Genomic DNA, 20751 nt, shown 5'->3' on the forward strand with positions numbered 1-20751 from the left:
CCTACATTTGAGCTTAAATATACTTGTAAGTTGTAAAATGTCCTGTGTTATATATAAAAGTTTGTCCCTAAACCAGAATCACATCACTGTTAAATAAAATCATATTTCAAACCTAGGCTTTCTGACTTCAGATCTTTTCCTAAGCCCAGCCTCTTTCCAATATTTCCTTTTGTAACAGCTTTACCTATGTCATCACAGTGGGTCTAGTTGACATATTTAAGGTAGCTTTTATAACTTTCCACCTGGGGTTTTCTTCATTGTTTATCATTTTACATATCATTGTCACTTACCAACCTCTCCTTACCCTGAGGTAAGTTGGTGAAGATGTAGAGCACCAAAAGTTGCACTGCATTATCTCCAGGCTTTAGCTGGGTCTCCCTGCAGCCACATCATGTCCTTATCAAGGCATTGGCCTGTCTCTGAAGCAGAAAAGATAAAATGAATATTGGGGCAAAGCCTGTAGTGATGGCCAATTAAGAATCTGAAGCATCTAGCTAAGGCTGGCCATTTGTATAAAGTTTGTGTTGCTAAAAAGTTATTTTTATGGGTCTTAGATTCAACAGCTTGTTTTTTTTTTTTTTTTCTGACTCTCTCTGCAGATTAATAATCTTCACACTTTTTAATGGGAACAGAAAACCAGACATGGGTGAGAGAGTTTATTCTTCTGGGCCTGTCCAGTGACTGGGACACTCAGGTCTCTCTCTTTATCCTGTTCTCCATCACATACATGGTAACAGTGCTGGGGAACTTCCTCATTGTTCTTCTGATCAGACTGGACAGCCGACTCCACACGCCCATGTATTTCTTTCTCACCAACCTCTCCCTTGTTGATGTCTCTTATGCCACAACCATAGTCCCTCAGATGTTGGCTCATTTTCTTGCAGAACATAAAGTAATCCCACTCGTGGGCTGTGCAGCCCAGTTATTTTTTTCCCTGGGATTGGGTGGGATTGAATTTGTTCTACTGGCAGTGATGGCTTATGACCGCTATGTGGCTGTGTGTGACCCCCTGCGATACCTGGTCATCATGCATGGAGGGCTCTGTACTAGGTTGGCCATCACATCCTGGATCAGTGGCTCTGTCAACTCTCTCATGCAGACTGCGATCACCTTTCAGCTGCCCATGTGCTCCAACAAGTTTATTGATCACATATCCTGTGAACTCCTAGCTGTGGTCAGACTGGCCTGTGTGGACACCTCCTCCAATGAGATTGCAATCATGGTTTCTAGCATTGTCCTGCTGATGTCACCATTCTGCCTGGTTCTCTTGTCCTATGTCAAGATCATCTCCACCATCCTAAAGATCAGGTCCACAGAGGGAAGAAAGAAAGCCTTCCACACCTGTGCCTCTCACCTCACAGTAGTTATCCTGTGCTATGGCATGGCCATTTTCATTTACATCCAGCCCAGCTCTGGCCCCTCTGGCCTTCAGGAGAAGTTGATCTCTCTCTTCTATGCCATTTTGACACCCATGCTGAACCCCATGATTTATAGTCTAAGGAATAAGGAGGTGAAGGGGGCCTGGCAGAAACTATTAGGGCAAATAAATGGATTAACATCAAAACTTGGAACTTGATGAATCATGAGCATCACTTAGAAAAATAAACTTTGCCTGTGTGTTTTCCACTTAACTGAGATATGACAGGCATCAACTTCATTGCCCTGGCAACCAGGAAAGGGATGATGTAATGTGTACTGCTAAAGTGAGGTAGGATACTGAGTGTTTAGGTTAAATGTAAAAGTCTTTTAATGTCATAGCAGCATGTTCAGGGAGTTAAGGACATATATAATAGAACTTCAAAATCTCCTTTTCTATGATCTGAGAGTAATTGAAATAAAAAATTACCTTGACTGTTTTGATTGTCACATTGTTTCTAGTCATGGACCTATTCATGGATCTCAGTTTCGATCACTGGTTCTTATTCATCCACATTTTGTAGGAGGTTATCATGTTTCCATTGGGAACACATCATTTTCACATTTTATTTTAAAAAAGGTGTGGTATATGTAACTACATCCAGTAATTGTGTGAGTCACTGTTCTGAGAAGAGTGTTGCTATCAAGGCTGATTAGATGCTTTTGTGCTGTATCTACTTCATGTGGACATAATGTATTTGAGTGCTGGAGGTAACTCAGTGGAGAAGCATCAACTGAAGGTATTATTTTACACTGATAGGAATCAAATTAAAGGGGCTATAACGGGTCAAGGGAAAGTTATGTCTCAGGCAGTGCTTGAGTATATAAGCACTTTGAGAGGAATTTTACTGCATTATAAGTGGTATTATTTAAATCTTAAAGCTGTCCATTGGCTGAAAAGTTTATTACCTCTTGTTCTGATATTTTAGGAAATAATAAGCACATAAAATATGAAATCATGTATAAACTATAAAATACATAGTTATCTAAGAAAGAAAAATTCCTTAGTCAAAGGCAATAAGAGGTAAGACAACTTTAACATGGTTTTGGGAATCAGGATAGTTCAGTTGTCTGTGCACACATCACCCTCTCATCTCCATATTTAACCTTCTCCCATCCCTTTTCTGCACACAGCACTAAGCTGGAATAGTCTGAGAATGGACCACACCTTTGAGAAAAAAGCCTGATTTAGATAAGGTAAAAGAGGGGGAAGAAATATCTGAACATGGGATTAGGAAGGAGAAAAAGGAGAAAGTGACAGCAGCTCATCCCTCCCCTGAAGAAGTCTCAAAGCCCTATCTTCCAGTGGTCTCTTCTTTCAGTTAGTTGGTGTACAGTTCTTTCATTTGAGAACACATTAACATAGTCTTTCAGCATTCCAGTAGAGTTGAAGGCTCATTTAATCTGGTGCTCTTTTGGTATTTTAATTTTACCTTAAAATAATCCAAGCCTAAGGGTTGCAATATAGGCAAGCATCCCAAAGAAGTTAATGCTAGTGATTTCTTTGGCCACATTTCCCTTGGTGTAAATTTGGTAAATGTTATAGGAGAGACTCCTGTATGTCTGTAAGAATGAATGTTTCTTGAGATACAATAGTCAATATCATACAGTTCTCACAGTGATAAGACTGAACAGTGGGATGAAAAACAATGAAGCAGTTAAAATGCAGTGTTGTTTTACAAAGGGAGAAAACTTTCAGTGGTGACCGCAGAAGTGTTCCTGAATGAAAGGAACAGGTGGAGACCAGGAAAGTGAGAGCAAGTTACCTAGATAACAAGCAACCTGAGTAAAGGCTGACCTGTGAAAGGTGCTGAGCTGGGAGAGAGGGTGAGTTCAATAATGTCCTGAAGCTGCTCTTGCAATGCAGAGAAGATGAAGAAAGCAGTGGGGGTGAAGCAGGCAGCTAAAGAATGGCCAGATCACAAATCGCACCTAATGCAAAATACCTCTTACCTTTAATCGCAACAGGAAGTCAGCAAACATTTCTAAGCTGGAGTATGGCATGACCAGATTCACATTTTTGAATTATCATCCTGGCAGATGAGCCAGAGGAAGAAAAATTAGAGGCAATCAGACCAGCTAGGAGGCTGGTCAGTGGTTACTCATAAGACACTAGAAGAATTTGAACTAAAGAAGTGGCAATGGGGAAACAGAAATCATGTGATTTAAAAGAGATTTCAGAGGAATACTTCATCTTCTCCCAGAATGGAATTCTGTGGACTCCATATCTCCTCTAAAATGTCATGATTCTGTTTGAATGTTCTGTAACTTGTGAAATAAACCATGAAACTCTCCACCATGAACACATGCTATTTAAATGTAGGGGAAAGGGATGATAGAAGAAAATTGCTAAAAAATACAAATATACACATGATACTTTAAGAAAGAGAATATGTGTATCCTCATTTATCCTACTGGTTAAAATGTTTGTCACTTTTCTCCATTACTCATTTCATAATCCCTTTGCCGTCACCTAGCTTCCATTCCACTGCTTATTTTCCCTTCTTCCGTCATCAAGGTCAGCAGCACAGGCAGTCTCTCTCTGAATCTGATCCTCCACTACCAATTTCACATCTCTTTCTGACGATACTGGTCTTTTCACACTGCTCTAATAAGGAAGCTTGTGATTACATCAGGACTGCTAAGATTATCCAGGATAGTCTCCCTTAAAAAAAAACCTGTTATTTAAATACTTCTGCAAGTTCCTTTTAACGTGTAAAGCAGCATAGTCACAGTTTCTGGGACCTAGGCAGAGACATCTTTTGGGGGTCATTACTTAGCCTACCACACAACCTATTCAAATTGGCCACTTAGTTTTTCCACACGACCCTTAGTAATCTTCAACAGCTTCCTACCTTCCTAGTGTGAGACAATATTGTAGTCCCATATTTTACATTTCTTGCCTTGTAAGGGGAATTATATTTTCAAGAAGCTCTAAGAACTTCCATGAACATTTCTTATAAGTTAAGTCTGCTGTAAATGTATTCAGTTAGTTTTTTGTTTGTGTAAAAATGTCTTTATTTCTCCTTCATTCTCATAGCTACTTTCATATTCTCATATGGAATTCTTAGTGGATAATTTCTCCTCAAGGCTTTAAAGATGTCACTCCATTGTCTCCTGGTTTGCATAGTTTCTGAGAAGTCTGTTATGATTGAGATCTTTGTTCTTCTGTATGTGGTGTATCTTTTTATCGCAGGCTGCCTTCAAAACTTTTATGTTATTTTTGCCTTTTAGACAATTAGAATATGATGTGTCTAGTTGTTTTTGTATGTTATCTTATTTGGCTGAATTTATTTGATTTGTGCTGTAATGTCTTTGAATATCTTTTCAGCTGTTATCTCTTCAAATATTTCTTGAACTCCTTTTGTCTCTATTTTCTTTTTGTGTGTGTGTTTTTTTTTAAATTTCATGTATGTTAGATGGTTTAATATTGTCTGACAGCTATGGGAGGCTTTTTTTTCTCTTTTTATCATTAGTTTTTTCCCTCTGTGTGCTTTAGTTTTGCTAATTTTTATTGACTTATTTTAACCTCACTGATAGTTTTCTGGATCTGTTGAGTGTACTTATAAGTGATCTTTATTTCTGTTACTGTGCTCCTTATATTGAGCATGTCCATATAATCTCTCCGTAAGCTTTTGAATTCTCCATTGAAGTTGCTCAGTTTTGATACTGTCCATCTTTTCCACTAGATCCTTTAACTTACTTATGAGGGTTATTTTAAACCCCTGTGTGATAGTTCCTATACCCAAGTATATCTGGTTCTATTAATTTCTTTGATTAGTGACATTGTAATTTTTCTTTCCTTTTCCTCTGGCATTTAATTTGGATTGAAACAAGTATATTTTGTGTATAGGATAAAAGACTCTGATTAATAGTATTATGAATTGAAATAGTCACATCTGTTTGTCTTATAGTCTTGTTTGCTGGGAGAGAATATGGGAATCAATCAGTCATGTTTTGAGCTGGGTTTGAGTTTTGTTGTTGCTGTGGTTATCATCAGGGTACCAATAAATTCCATAACATTACTTGTGACTGGAGTGGAAGTTCAGTGGTTGGAGGGTTTTCCCAGTGTTGCTGTTCCACCCTTACTTTTAAGCTCTTCCTGTGGGACTGCATGTCAGAGACTGCATGTCTTCCTACAAGCTGCCTATCTGCCATGGCTAACTGCTGTTCCTTGTTCTTTAATTCCTTCTGGCCTTGTGATAGAGAATGGCCTCATGTCTGTCACAAATAATTATTAAGAGAACTAATTCAATTTCTAGTTATACACCTCTGAGATGCCTTCCTAGGCAGAAGAAAGAGCATTTCCTGTTTGGGAAACAATAGGAATTGTAGGATGGGGGTTTCACATTGGGGAGAAGCATGGGAAAAGATTGCAGTTGACTTTTAAACTCTTCACTCTGCGTTAGTTGAGGTTTGACATTAAAGTCATTGGAGACTTTAGAGCAAACCTTTGTGACCTGGGTAATGGTACAGTGAAGTAGTGTAATGAAAGCATTCAATGTGGTCCCTGTTGTTCTGCTTTTGTCTCAGTCTTAGGCAGATCCTTTCTGCCTGTGTCTCAGGATTGGGACTTGCATTGTGATCTTGCTCTTCCACAGTGTGAGGAGATGGGTCATGGTCTGAGCACAGTGTTTCCCATCCAATCCCAGGGCTAGAATATTTTTTTAAATTCTCTTCCCTTAGCAATGAGTCCTCATCTATCTCTGAGGGGAACAGGGTTTGCTGTCCTTCCCCAGGGGCCTCAGGCTTTTGTTCCTTAAGGGAGACAGTCTTGGTGATGGGAGCATGCTTCCTGCTTACACAGAGACTGTGGCTGCTCTCACTAGACCTTCACCATGAAGGAGGCTTTGTCTGGTTTTCCACACTCCCTCAAGCATTCTTGTGAGGACTGTTCTAAGCCTGTGAAGAAAACTTGAAAATAGATGTGAACTTGTTTCTTTTCTTTGGCTCTTAGCCATTGTATACACATAGCACTCCCAAAATGAGCCTTCAACAGTTTTATGAAACAATTGTTATGGGCTTGTATGATGGCACCATTTTTCTCCCATATTCTGGCTCAGGTAAGGCAGTGCTCACACCGATGTCTCTATGGATATACTTACCTTTATTAAGATTTCCTTCCAGCTGGTTTTCCTGCAACCTCAGCTCTTTGATGATTTCAAGTTATGATTTTATAGATTATCTGATGTGTTCTTGTTTATGATGGAAGTAATTTTTTTCCAACTTTATAACTTAAATGAAGTCTAGAAGAAGACAAATTACTTTTTTAATGTCTGTTAACAGACAAAATAAAATGGGGTCCATTGTATTTTAACTAATCTTTAACTAAATACTATAGCATCTGAAAATAATGCTTTTAGGTCAAGGTATTTTGTGTCAAAACACTTTTCTGGACATTGCCTACCCAAATTACATGCATACTGCCTATAAAAGATTAATTTGTTATACTTAACGGATTTTTTTCAAACTATGCATTGATTGTATATATCTGTGTGTCTGTCACAAATGATTCTTAAAAGAACTAATTCAATTTCTAGGTAGACACCTATGAGATGACCTCCCCCGCCCTCCCCCCCCACCCCGGGGCGGCGGGGGGGGGGGGGGCAGAAGAAAGAGCATTTCCTGTTTGGGAAACAATAAGAATTGTAGGATGGAGGTTTCACATTGGGGAGAAGCATGGAAAAAGACTGTGGTTGATGTTTAAACTGTTCACTCTGAGTTAGTTGAGGTTTGGCATTAAAGTCATTGGAGACTTTACATCAAACCTTTATGACATGGGTAATGGTACAATGAAGTAGCGTAATGAAAGCATTCAGTAGTGGTCTACAAAAGGAATTGTTTTAGTAGTTTTCAAATTTTATTCTATCTGAAACACCTGCAAAGTGTTTTATCAGAAACATCTGAAAGCCTCATAAAAACACAGTTTTCTGGACCCTATCTGCATAGTTTCTGACAGTCAGTCTGGGTAGGATGACGCCCATCATGTTTTAAAAGTCACTTAGGAACAAAGTGCTAAAATAATAGAAGTCAGCAGTATTAGTAATGGGAAGGAAAGATCCATGTGACAGCTGTTTCAGAGTAAGAGTTGATATAGCTTGTTGAATGATAGAGGTTGAATGAAAAGGAAGATTTCCCAAGATTTTGAGCAGGAGTGACTGAGAGTGCTGTGGAGTTCTTGTTAAATGTGATTAAGATTCATGGCGTGTTGCAAAAGATGACACACAAACAGACTTTCAGGGAGGAAAAGCGTTTAGGAACAGAGCTCACCTTCAAGCCACATTGTGTTTCAGGTTGGATTTTCGAGGCTGATCTAATGTTTTGTCTATTCATGAACTCTAAATTGGCATGAATAGTATAGCAAAAAGATTAAAATTCTGAAATACAATATAATTCTAGAAGAGGAAGAATTCTTCTAGAGTGTGCATATCTCCTGAATCTTCAATATGTCTCTCTTCCTAATGTGGTAGAAAGGAGAGAAATAATTTATGAAGTAATCAGTAGAAAATATTGTCTTAAATATATAATACACTCCCCAGCATGAGATAATAAAATGTGGCACTGAATGTTGAAAAATGTACCAACGTGTCAGTCCAGGATACTTCCTTCTTGGCAAAGTTTAATTGAATATTTTTGAGTGTTGGTCCATGGAGTAGCAAAGGAAACTAAAAGAAATGTTAAAATGATTAACAAATGTAAACAGAAGGATCTGAAGTCATTTCCAGAGAACCACAAGTAATGATCCTGTCTGTCTGTGTACACCAACATATGAAAAGTGACTTAAACATAAGATGGAAAACCATAAAAATACTAGAGGAATCCACAGGCAGCAAAATCTCAGACATATGCCGAAGCAATTTCTTTACTGATACCGATCCTAGGGCAATGGAAACTAAAGAGAAAATAAACAAATGGGACTGCATCAAAATAAAAAGCTTTTGCATAGCAAAAGAAACCATCAACAAAACAACAAGAAAGCCCACTGCATGGGAGAACATATTTGCCAATCTTATCACCAATAAGGGTTTAATCGCCAACATTTACAGGGAACTCATACAACTTAACAAAAGGAAGATAAACAACCCAATAAAAAAATGGGCAACAGATCTAAATAGATACTTTTCGAAAGAAGACAGAAGGAAGGCCAAGAGACCTATGAAAACATGCTCAAAGTCACTAATCATCTGAGAGATGCAAATCAAAATGACAATGCGATATCATCTCACATCTGCCAGAATGGTTATCATCAACAAATCAACAAATGACAAGTGCTGGTGAGGATGTGGAGAAAAAGGAACCCTCGTGCACTGCTGGTGGGAACGCAGACTGGTGCAGCCACTGTGGAGAACAGTATGGAGTTTCCTCAAAAAACTAAAAATGGAACTCCCATTTGACCCAGTGATCGCACTTCTATGAATATATCCCAAGAAACTAGAAACACCAATCAGAACGGATATATACACTTGATTAATTTTCTATGGTTTGGGTCAGGTTACTCTTTTTTCCCCCCCTTGATGAGCAGTTGCTCATAATTCTTCAAGTCCTTACCAATAGTGTTAGTGCAGGAGTATGGGGAGGCTGTGATAAAAGGCTAAAAGGATGCTTTAGGTTGAGAAGCCATATGGTTACTTGGGGCTTATTAATACCCTCTCATCTCTGGCATACTGCAGAGCTGCAGGGAGCTACTCAGGGAAGGGGCTCCTGTCTGGGAGATTAACTGGTCAGAGTTTAAATAAATTGTAATAGACTAGTTGGGAAAAGCTGATTTTCGTTATTCCAAAATGCCAGTGGTTTACGAAATATATTACCAAAAATCACTACCTGGACTAATGTCACCCCAATAGAATTTTTAAAAAAAATCACTACTTTCTTTATCATTAGAAATATATTTAACTTGACTTAATATCTTGACTTTCCTAATATTCTTTTTAAAATGGGGAGAGCTAGGGCCACTTCTCTTGGAAGCAAGCTTTGGTTTAGCAGGGGTGGGTAAACTTTTTGACTGGAGGGCCACAATGGGTTCTTAAACTGGACCGGAGGGCCGGAACAAAAGCATGGATGGAGTGTTTGTGTGAACTAATATAAATTCAAAGTAAACATCATTACATAAAAGGGTATGGTCTTTTTTTTTTTTTTTTTTTAGTTTTATTCATTTCAAACGGGCCGCATCCGGCCCGCAGGCTGTAGTTTGCCCACGGCTGGCTTAGAGAGTTGAGAGATGGCATGAAACTCTTTGGCTCATAGATGAAGGGATAAAAGACTCTCAGAAAAAGGAAGGCAGAAGCATGCCAAATTTTATCTCTGTCTTCTTTCCCAGATAAAGACTATTTCTAACATCAGCTTGCATGGTTGTCTGAATTTTTCATTTTTCATCTTCTTGTTCAGGTGACATATATTTTCAGCTGAAGATGTTATCAGATAGTAGGAAATTAAAACAATAGGAAAAATAGTTGTGGTTGAATTAATGGAGGTATAATAGATTGAAAAATAACATTTAACTTGTTACACCAATTTTTCTAATGCAAAATAATAATAACAGTTTTCACAGAACTGATGAACAAAACTGCTTTATTTAAAAAATGATCAGTGGTGGGGGGGGGGGGGAAGGACACATATGTAATACCGTTTGTAATACTTATTATAATATTTTTTTAAAAAAGAATAAAAAAATAAATAAAAAAAATCAGAACGATTGATTAAAATTCAACTTGTAAGTAGGTGTAAAAAGTAAGTGTGTTATTTTTGCAAAATATGACAATCTATTTCTGTTTTATTTTTTTGTTATAGACATAAAACATTTTAGTGCTGATATTTGCTATAACTAGTAATTAATAGATACCAGGAGAAGGCAAGTGGAGGTACTTTTAATTAATGTCTAACAAAAGTAATATATTAAACAAAAAAAGTTGATCTTTGCAATCCATACCTAACTTTTCCTGATATACTAGTTCATAACAAGATTAGGTACTTTACATTTTAAAACTTCCATTTATAATTATTTCCTTTTTAATAATTTCACAAAAAGGACAATTTTCACATAAAAGTAATAGGTTTCAGGCATTAGTGATAGTGCTTAAAGGAGATAATTTTGTCATGAACTATTTCAATGGTACCTATCTTATTATATTACATATTGTGTTTTATTAGTTATGTTCACAGTAATTACATTCACCACAATTCATAAACCATAAGCATGAGGAATTTCTTTTTTCCTGGTGTTCATGTCTCAGGAGATTAACCACAGGGTTATATAATTGTTCAATACAATGTTCTGAGCAAACAGCATGGATTGTTTATTTTTGAGTAGACAAAGAAAATTCAAAACATATAGAGAGAGTTGTGGCTTGAGGTTTGTTGAGTATTAGCATGATATGGCCCAAAGAATGTAAAGTAGAATTTGTTGTTTAATTAATTATTAATTATTTACAAAATAAATTGCATTATTTAAGGTATACAGCATGACTTTTTATATATATGTATATTTAGTGAAATGATTACTACAGTCAAGGTAATTAACATATTGTTCTCTCACATAGTTACCTTTTTTTGTGATAAGCACCTAAAATAAACTCTCTAGCACATTTCCAGTATTAAATACAGTATTATTAAAGACCAGAGGCCCAGTGCTCAAAATTCATACACTGGTAGGGTCCCTAGTGGCTTCCAGCTGCTGCCGGGGCCTCTCTCCCTTCCCCTGGCCAGCTCTGCCTCCTGGTTGAACTTCCGGACAAATCCTAGTGGAAGAGACACTTTGCATACTACGCTTTTATTATATAGGATAGTCATCATGCTGTTACCTCTCTAAACTTATCCATCCTTAATAACCACAAATTTGTCTATTTGACCAGCATCTTCCCATTTCCTCCACCTCCCTGCCCTTAGTAACCACTTTTCTACTCTGATTCTCTGTAGTTGCTGCTTTAGATTCCACATGTAAGTGAGATCATGCAGTGTGCTTTTTCTTTTCTTTCTGTGTCTGGCTTATTTCACTTAGCATGCTATCTTCCAGCTTCATCCATGTTGTTGCAAACGGCAGGATTGCCTTCTCTTTTAAATCTCAAAAAGATTCCATTGTATGTTTATACAACACAGTCTCTTTATATAGTCTTCCTCTGACAGACACTTATTTGTCTCCATGTCTTGACTGTTGTGAATAGTGCTGCAATGAGCATGGGAGGGCGGATATCTCTCTAAGCTACTGGTTTCATTTCTTTTAGGTGTGTATCAGAAGTGGGATTGTTAGATCAAATGGTAGTTTTATTTATTTATTTATTTATTTATTTATTTATTTATTTAAAAAAATATATTTTGTTGATTTTTTACAGAGAGGAGGGAGAAGGATAGAGAGTTAGAAACATCGATGAGAGAGAAACATCGATCAGCTGCCTCCTGCACACCCCCTACTGGGGATGTGCCCGCAACCAAGGTACATGCCCTTGGCTAGAATTGAACCTGGGATCCTTCAGTCCACAGGCCGACACTCTATCCACGGAGCCAAACGGGTTAGGGCTATTTTATTTTATTTTTTAAAAATATATTTCTTTATTGGTTTCAGAGAGGAAGGGAGAAGGAGAGAGAGAGATAGAAACATCAATGATGAGAGAGAACCATTGATCGGCTGCCTCCTGCGTGCTCCCCACTGGGGACTGAGTCCACAACCCAGGCATGTGCCCTTGGCTGGAATCGAACCTGGGACCCTTCGCTCCGCAGGCTGACACTTTATCCACTGAGCCAAGCCAGCTAGGGCTGATTTTTTATTTTTTTGAAGAAACTCCATCCTGTTTTCCATAGTGGCTATAGTAATTTGCATTCCTACCAACAGTGTACTAGGGTTCTCTTTTATCTTTTATTAGAGTCCCGCTGCATGAATTCATGCACAAGAGGGATCCTGAGGGGGATGGGGGGGCCTAGACGTGATCAGTCCTCCAGGCAGGCACCCTTGCTGGCCTGGGATCTGGGTCCATCGTGCTGACATTCGCACTGGTTGTCAGGAGCCACCTGGCGACTGCTTTTATATCCTTTCTTCCTTGTGGAGCATCTAGGGAGGGGAAGCAGCCATGGTGCCCAAGGCCGACTTCCAGGAGGCCAGTGGCACTGTCAGGATCTTGCTGGTGGTGCTGGTCCATTGGTGCCTGGCCCATTCTCTGGAGATTGGACCTGCAGGATTACTGAGGGAGTGGCTGCCGCTGGGCCAGTGGGCTGCTGGGATGGGTCTGTCAGCTGAGCTGTGCTCTGGCTGTGGGAGCACACTGACCACCAGGGGGCAGCTTCTGCATTGAGCGTCTGCCCCCTGGTGGTCAGTGCTCATCATAGTAACCAGTTGTTCCAGTCATTTGGTCACTTAGGCTTATATATATATATAGATTGTTTTGGTTAATAGCCATCCTTACAGGTGTGAGGTTATATCTCATTGTGGTTTTGGTTTGCATTTCCCTGATGATTAGTGTTGTTGAGATATCTTTTCATATGCCTCTTGGCCATTCATATATATTCTTTGGGAAAATGTCTATTCAGGAACTTTATCAATTTTTAATTGGTTATTGCCTTTCCTATAAAGTTCTATACATCTTTATATATTTTGTATATTTGCTGCTGAAGTAAGTACATATGTATCTTGAATATTAACCCTTCGTGAGATATATGGTTGCAAATATTTTCTCTCAACTCCTAGGCTGCCTTTTCATTTTGTTATTTCCTTTGATGTGCGGAAGCTATTTAGTTGGGTGTAGTTCCACTTACTTATTTTTGCTTTTGGTGTCAATAAAAAAAGAGAATCACTGCCAAGGCTAATATCAAGGAGGTTGCTGGATGTGTGGCCCTATCCCATAGATTCTCAGTGAGAAACTGAGAGTTGTGGGTTTCCTCCCAATTGTAAGGCATGGTGCCAGTGGTGGGGTTTATGGCAAAAATGTGCCTCAGCTTCTTCTACCTGTTCTGATTCGGGTATTTTCTCAACAGTTAAAGTTTAGAAGTCTCTCTACTAGTTTCTGGATTTCTCTCAGAGGAGTTGATCTCTGTGTAGGAGGGAAAGCCATTTTATCGACATTTTTTCTCAGGTTGATTGTCTATTAAAGGAGCATTAGGTACCTGGCAAAAAGAATGAAGTAGCCAGAGTTGTAACAAATATTGAGCAGAGAACATAACATAAACTTAAATTGGAGGAAGAGCTAACTCTTAACTGTGGTGGTTGTTCAACACTGGTTTCAAGGCAAGCAGATGTTTTCTCAGACTGATCATGATTGAAGAAAAGCAAAGGGAGGGGTAGTGATGGAATTATCATGATACAGCAGGAAAGGGGAAACTGTTGATAGATCAGTTTTTGAGGAAGACATTAGAAAAGAAGTTTTTAAAAATGTATGTGTCTAATCATGAATAAGAAAGGCATTTCTGGAATGACTTTTCTTTGTTTTGTCCTTTAAGAGGTATGAAAGTTACACATAGACAGTCTTACCCTTTCTACTCAGAGACCCTAAACTGACCCCTATATGGGTTCTGGAATGAGAAAAGCAGCTCTATACTTCCCTCAACCATTCCTGCTGTCTTTATTTCCTCCTTTCCCTTATTTTGTACTTTGCAAGAAAAGGAAAGTTAGTGAATAGGCAGACATGAAGAAATAAAATTGAGTTGGTGCTTCTCAAATGTATTTTAAAATTTAAACTATTTCTGTTTAATGTTCCAATTATTATTATAACACATTAGAGCTACCGAAAAGCATTTCTTGAGCAAAATAAAACAAAAGGGAAACTTCATTTTAATGTACATTTCCATTAATTCATACCCTCTTCTCTGCCTTAGACGATGAAGAAGAGTCTTTAAACATTTGCTTTTTCTTACTCTCTTGTACCAAGTCTTCTTTGCTTTCTTTTGAGCCCATTTACAAAGGGTAAATATTAGTAGGATTACTCAAAAAGATAAACAGGACAAGGTACAATTACAATCTCCTTTCCCATTTCATCCCATAAAAGGATGAAGAGATCAAAGCTATCAAAAACACCAAAAGAAGGCATATACCACACGTTTGATTTCTAAAGGTTATTATACAAGCATGGCTATTCTTTTCTAAAAATAATCTGTGTCACCTAGACAGGCTTTGGCTAAATTTCATAAGTCCCCTGAAATAGCTCTGTAAATGATAAACTCCAAAGGAGGTCACATTGGTTTATGAACTTTAGAGTTACTAGCTTATTTTTATGGGTTTGAAGATATAAAACTATAGAACTAAAAGATCGGAAGTGAACTTAAAAATCACAGGTTCCTTGTGACCAGCCTGCTACTTGACCCCTTTTTATCAAGCAATTATCTGTGCTCTGAATATCCTAATAAATTAATATCTTGCCTAGGCAACTGCTTTCACTTTTGAATATTTCAAGGTTTGATTTTCTTTTTAACTGAGTGGAAATCTGCCTTTCTATAATTTTCATTTATTATTCCTAATTCTTCCCTCTTCAACATGATACTATTTAAGATGTTTAAAGATTGTTGCTATGTTATTATGTTGCAATAAGTAATCTCTTCCCAAAATTAAGGTCTTGAGTTCTCCAACTCTTCTTAATATTTTATTGAATGAGTGAATATATTGTTTTGAGATACCTTGACATTTTTATTATTCTCTTTTGGAGGTTTTGTTGTATTTTGCTTTTGAGCCCACAGATAATTTGATTAAAGAAGAATTTATGTTAAAAAAAAAACAAAAAACAAAACACCAAAAGAACCAAAACCCTCAAAGCAGCCGTCCATTCCTAAGCCCACAGATTCATTAAAGATGGTCTCCCAATTCATTTATGTCTGAGTTTGTAGAAATTATCTGTGAGAAAAATCACATTTGCTACCTTATCTACTCCAAGGCAGAGATCATGTTAATGCTAATACTCATCCTACTGTGTACTACTATCAGTAACAATTTACAAGAACTTTCCTCATGGTACATTGAGCTTAAATGTACTCTGAGCTGTAAAATAATATCCTGTTTCATATATAAAGGTTTCTCACTAAACCAAAATCACTTATCTGCTAAATAAAAACAGGTTTCAAAGCTAGAATCCTTGATTCCAGATCTTTTCACAAGGATTTGCCGCTTTTCAGTCTTTCCTTTTATAATAATACATTTATTCATTATATTATGACAGGTCTAGTTAATATATTTAAGGTACGTTTAAAAAAATCTTTCCTCCCTAGCCTGTTTGGCTCACTGGATAGAGTGTCAGCCTGCAGAGAAAAGAGTCCCAGGTTTGATTCCAGTCAAGATTGCTTACCTTGGTTGCAGGCTCCTTCCCTGCCAGGGCTCTGGTCTGGGCATGTGCAGGAGGCAATCAATCGGTGTATTTCTCTCACATCGATGTTTCTCTCTGTCTTTCGCTCTCTCATCCACTCTCTCTAAAAATGAATGGAAAAATATCCTTGAGTGATGAATAAAAACAAAATAAAAAACTTTCTAATCAGGAATTTTGTAATTGTTTATTATTGTCACCTATCAAGCTCTTCTTGCCCTAGAATCTGAGGTAAGTTGGTGAAGATAAAGATCTTTGAAAGTTTCACTGCATCATCTCTAGGCTTTAGCTGGGTCTCCCTGAGGCCATATCATGTCCTTATCAAGGCATTGGCCTGTCTCTGATGTGGAAAAGATATAATGCATATTGGAACATAGCCTGTTGGATAGCCAATTAAGAATCTGAAACATCTAGATAAGGCTGGCCACTTGTATAAAGTTTGTATTGCTAAAAAGTTTTTCTTAAGGTTCTTTGATTCAACAGCTTGTTGTTGTTTTTTCTGACTCTCTTTGCAGATTAATAATCCTCACACTTTTTAATGGGAACAGAAAACCAGACGTGGGTGAGAGAGTTTATTCTTCTGGGCCTGTCCAGTGACTGGGACACTCAGGTCTCTCTCTTTGTCCTGTTCTCCATCACATACATGGTGACAGTGCTGGGGAACTTCCTCATTGTTCTTCTGATCAGACTGGACAGCCGACTCCACACGCCCATGTATTTCTTTCTCACCAACCTTTCCCTTGTTGATGTCTCTTATGCCACAACCATAGTCCCTCAGATGTTGGCTCATTTTCTTGCAGAACATAAAGTAATCCCACTCGTGAGCTGTGCAGCCCAGTTATTTTTTTCCCTGGGATTGGGTGGGATTGAGTTTGTTCTACTGGCAGTGATGGCTTATGACCGCTATGTGGCTGTGTGTGATCCCCTGCGATACCTGGTCATCATGCATGGAGGGCTCTGTACTAGGTTGGCCATCACATCCTGGATCAGTGGCTCTGTCAACTCTCTTGTGCATACTGCCACCACCTTTCAGCTGCCCATGTGCTCCAACAAGTTTATTGACCACATATCCTGTGAAATCCTAGCTGTGGTCAGACTGGCCTGTGTGGACACCTCCTTCAATGAGATCGCAACCATGGTTTCTAGCATTGTCCTGCTGATGTCACCATTCTGCCTGGTTCTCTTGTCCTATGTCAAGATCATCTCCACCATCCTAAAGATCAGGTCCACAGAGGGAAGAAAGAAAGCCTTCCACACCTGTGCCTCTCACCTCACAGTAGTTATCCTGTGCTATGGCATGGCCATTTTCATTTACATCCAGCCCAGCTCTGGCCCCTCTGGCCTTCAGGAGAAGTTGATCTCTCTCTTCTATGCCATTTTGACACCCATGCTGAACCCCATGATTTATAGTCTAAGGAATAAGGAAGTGAAGGGGGCCTGGCAGAAACTATTAGGGCAGTTATCAGAATTGATGTCAAAACTTGGAACTTGATGAATCATGAGCATCACTTAGAAAAATAAACTTTGCCTGTGTGTTCTCCCACTTAACTCAGATAAGACAGGCATCAATTGCATTGCCCTGGCAACCAGGAAAGGGATGACATAATGTGTACTGGTGATGTAGGGTAGGAGTCTGAGTTTTAGGTTGTGGTGTGAGATGTGGTGTTTTTTCATGTCACAGAAGCATATTCAGTGGAGTTAAGCACTGCTGTAATCTAGCTCACCTTACTCAGTCTTCACTCAGATGGCTTGAGAGAAATTGGAGAAAACACCATTTACTGATTGGTCACATTGTAGTCATGGACCTGGTTATGAATCTGAATTTGTACAAAGTTATCATGTTTCTATTGGGAGCACAATGATTTTCACATATGAAGACTCACTTAAGATAAGTGTGATGAATGAAGCTGAATGAGTCACTATTCTTAGGAGAATGTTGCTATGAAAGTTTATTAAAATGTTTTTGTGCAGGACTTACTATATGTGAACATACACAGTCTGTCTGACTAATGGAAATAATTGAGTAGAAAAACAAATAATTTACTCTGATAAAGATATAACCAGGGTCATTTGTGCACAATGACATTATTGGCTAGGGAAAATCTGAAATTTTTTATTTTACGATCACTTTGTGGGCATCCACTTTGTTGAAGACACTGCTGTAGGCATTGTGGGAGTACCAAAGTTGTGTTTAGATATGGCCACTACTTCAGGAAATTGACAGTCTTCTAGGACAGGGGTTGGGAAACTGTTTCTGTAAAGGGCCAGAATAGTAAATATTTTAGGCTTTGTGGGCTAAACAGTTTATGTCACAGCTACTCTACTCTGCCATTGAAGCACTAAAACAGCCAGAGGCAATGTATAAAAGAATGAATACCAAATAAATCTTAATTTGTGGATACTGAAATTTGAATTTTATATAATTTTCACATAATCAAATATTATTATTTTGATTTTTTCAAACATTTAAAAAATAAAAAAATTCTTTTCTTGTGGGCCATACAAAAACAGGTGGTGAGCAAAACTTGACTTATGAGGTATAGTTTACAGTACAATTATAGGGCAAATAGGACAAAATCCAAAATTATAACACAAGGTATTTACAGAAGAACTCTGGGAATTCAAAAGATCAAGGGGTTTTCCCCACTTTCTCCCCACTGAAGGTTGTATTGATGAAGGCTTCTATGAGAAGATAAAATGATTCTCACTTCAGTTTGCATTTCAGAAAGCATCTCAATTTATCATAGTCATTTATGTTCAGTCGCCCAAGATCTAAGGACTCCATACTAATGGGTAAATCATGCATTGAGTATCTTGAACTATGGGTATCAGCATAGTTTATTATTATTACTTATTTATTTTTGTTAATTATTTATTATTTATTATTTATTTATTATTGTTAATTAATTATTTATTATTGTTAATTTGGGCACTATTACTTTACATTGAATAGTTGAAATTTTTAAACTATTTTGATATCTATTATTTCATTTCTATTGTTTTATCAATTCACTGTAAGGACTGCCATAACAAAGTACCATAGACTGGATGGCTTAAACAGAACTTTATTTTCTCACAATTCTGGAAACTATAAGTCTGAGATCAACGTGTCAGCAGAGTTGCTTTCTTCTGAGACTTCTCTCCTGGCCTTTAGATGGTATCCTCTCTCTGTGTCTTCATATGGTCTTCCCTCTGCATGTCTGTCTTAATTTCCTCTTATAAGGACACCAGTCATATTGGATTAGGGCCAACTCTGATGACTTCATTTTAACTCAATTACCTCTGAAGACCATTGGGGTTAAGGACACGAGTCAGCCCATAACAGTCACATATTCAATAAAGATTTTTGCTGTGACTGTTATAGCCCTTTTCTCTATCCTTTATCCAGTAAGGACAGAATTGATATTAATATTCTCACTCAAAATATGAGGAATTAATGAATTTGGAAAGGCTACAAAGGATTTAACTTTGCTTGATATTTTATTTTATTTAAAATTACTGAGGGTTATTCTAAGACAAGTACAGGTCTTTAAAATAAATTTTTATTGCAGAAAACTTTACAGAGCTGCAATTTTGCTTTCACTAAGTACTAAGTGCTATCTAAGTACTATAATTGGAGGTCAACTGAAAGTCAAATTTGTGGTTATCTATGAGCATTAAAACTCTTATGAAGACACATAAGAGAAAGGAGACAGTGAGATTTTGAACAATCTCTTGCATTTTCCTGATTTTTTATCCTTTATAATAAAAGCCTAATATGTTAAGTGTCCAGTCGTCCAGTCTGGTGTTCAACCAATCAAAGTGTAATATGCTAATGATATGCTAAGGCCGCTTAACTGCTCACTCTGACGTGCACTGACCACTAGAACTCAGACAGTTGACGGGTCGACCAGTTGCTATGACGTGCACTAACCACCAGAGGGAAGATGCTCCGATTGGTAGGTTAGCTTGCTGCTGGGGTCCAGTCAATCAGGACTGAGAGAGATGGGCTGGACCAGTGGGGTCCTTCGGCCTGGCTGTGGGATTAGGTCAAAATTTGCTCTCCGACATCCCCCAAGGGGTCCCAGATTGTGAGAGGGTATAGGCCAGGCTGAGGGACTCCACCAGTGCACAGGGCCGGGGAGGGATGCAGTATATAAAAATGTTTTGGGGTTTTTTGCCAAATTGGTAAATGTTTTATTTTATTTTTAAAGTTTTTATTGTTTAAAGTATTACTTAAGTCTCCCCCCCACCCATTGACCTCTCTAGCTGTTCCCACCCCCAGAACATGCCCTCACCCTCCTACTGTCTGTGTTCATTGGTTATGCTCATATGCATGCACACAAGTCCTTTGGTTGATCTCTTACCCACCCCCCTTTTCCTTTTCTTTTTAAAAAAATATATTTTATTGATTTTTTACAGAGAGGAAGGGAGAGGGATAGAGAGTTAGAAACATCGATGAGAGAGAAACATCGATCAGCTGCGTCCTGCACATCTCCTACTGGGGATGTGCCTGCAACCAAGGCACATGCCCTTGACCAGAATCAAACCTAGGACCTTTCAGTCCTCAGGCTGACGCTCTATCCACTGAGCCAAACCGGTTAGCCCCCCCCCCCCCTTTTTTTATATTTTTTTAAAGAGAGGACATGATTGTATGGCACATGCACATAGAAAATAGGAAGAAGAACTAGTTATGGGAAGTTGAAAAATTTGCTTTAAGACAATTTTTCTAAACTTATGAGATGTAGACATGGGATAAATGTAGACATCAGGTGACTCAACTTTCTACTTTCATTAGGGAGGCTGGCAACTAGACTCACAGCTTAGTAAAATGGCATGGTCTTTGTTCCAATGAGAAAAAGGCATCCCCTCAGGATAAAAAGGCCCATGCCAGGGCACATCCACTGTCAAGTAAAACATGGGTGTGATTATACTGTCTTATTATTACCTCATCTCTCTACCTTTGTGTAACACACAACTACACACTGGAGCTCCAGAGGGTATGATTGAAACGATCCTGTTTTGTGAAAATTTTATGGAACTCACTCATCTAGCTATTTCTGTGGGAATATTTTTAATACAAACTCCA

The 20751-nt window shown here is 38.2% G+C and overlaps 2 protein-coding genes across 2 annotated transcripts; both read left to right on the forward strand.

The window, feature by feature from the left end:
* Positions 1 to 622: 622 nt before the first annotated feature.
* Positions 623 to 1576, forward strand: LOC139016919 (olfactory receptor-like protein OLF3). The gene has a single exon (XM_070425093.1). It carries the CDS (start codon positions 623 to 625, stop codon positions 1574 to 1576), a length of 954 nt encoding a protein of 317 aa, XP_070281194.1.
* A 14645-nt stretch (positions 1577 to 16221) lies between these two features.
* LOC139016920 (olfactory receptor-like protein OLF3) lies at positions 16222 to 17175 on the forward strand. The gene has a single exon (XM_070425095.1). It carries the CDS (start codon positions 16222 to 16224, stop codon positions 17173 to 17175), a length of 954 nt encoding a protein of 317 aa, XP_070281196.1.
* The last annotated feature ends 3576 nt before the right edge of the window (positions 17176 to 20751 follow it).

This window comes from Myotis yumanensis, unplaced genomic scaffold (genome assembly GCF_028538775.1).
Source record: "Myotis yumanensis isolate MYYU_CA2020_CCGP unplaced genomic scaffold, mMyoYum1.0.hap1 SCAF_9, whole genome shotgun sequence".
NCBI lineage: Eukaryota > Metazoa > Chordata > Mammalia > Chiroptera > Vespertilionidae > Myotis > Myotis yumanensis.

Bases quoted from the DNA above. Each gene is read 5' to 3' on its own strand.
- LOC139016919 (XM_070425093.1), top strand. From the start codon at position 623: ATGGGAACAGAAAACCAGACATGGGTGAGAGAGTTTATTCTTCTGGGC.
- LOC139016920 (XM_070425095.1), top strand. From the start codon at position 16,222: ATGGGAACAGAAAACCAGACGTGGGTGAGAGAGTTTATTCTTCTGGGC.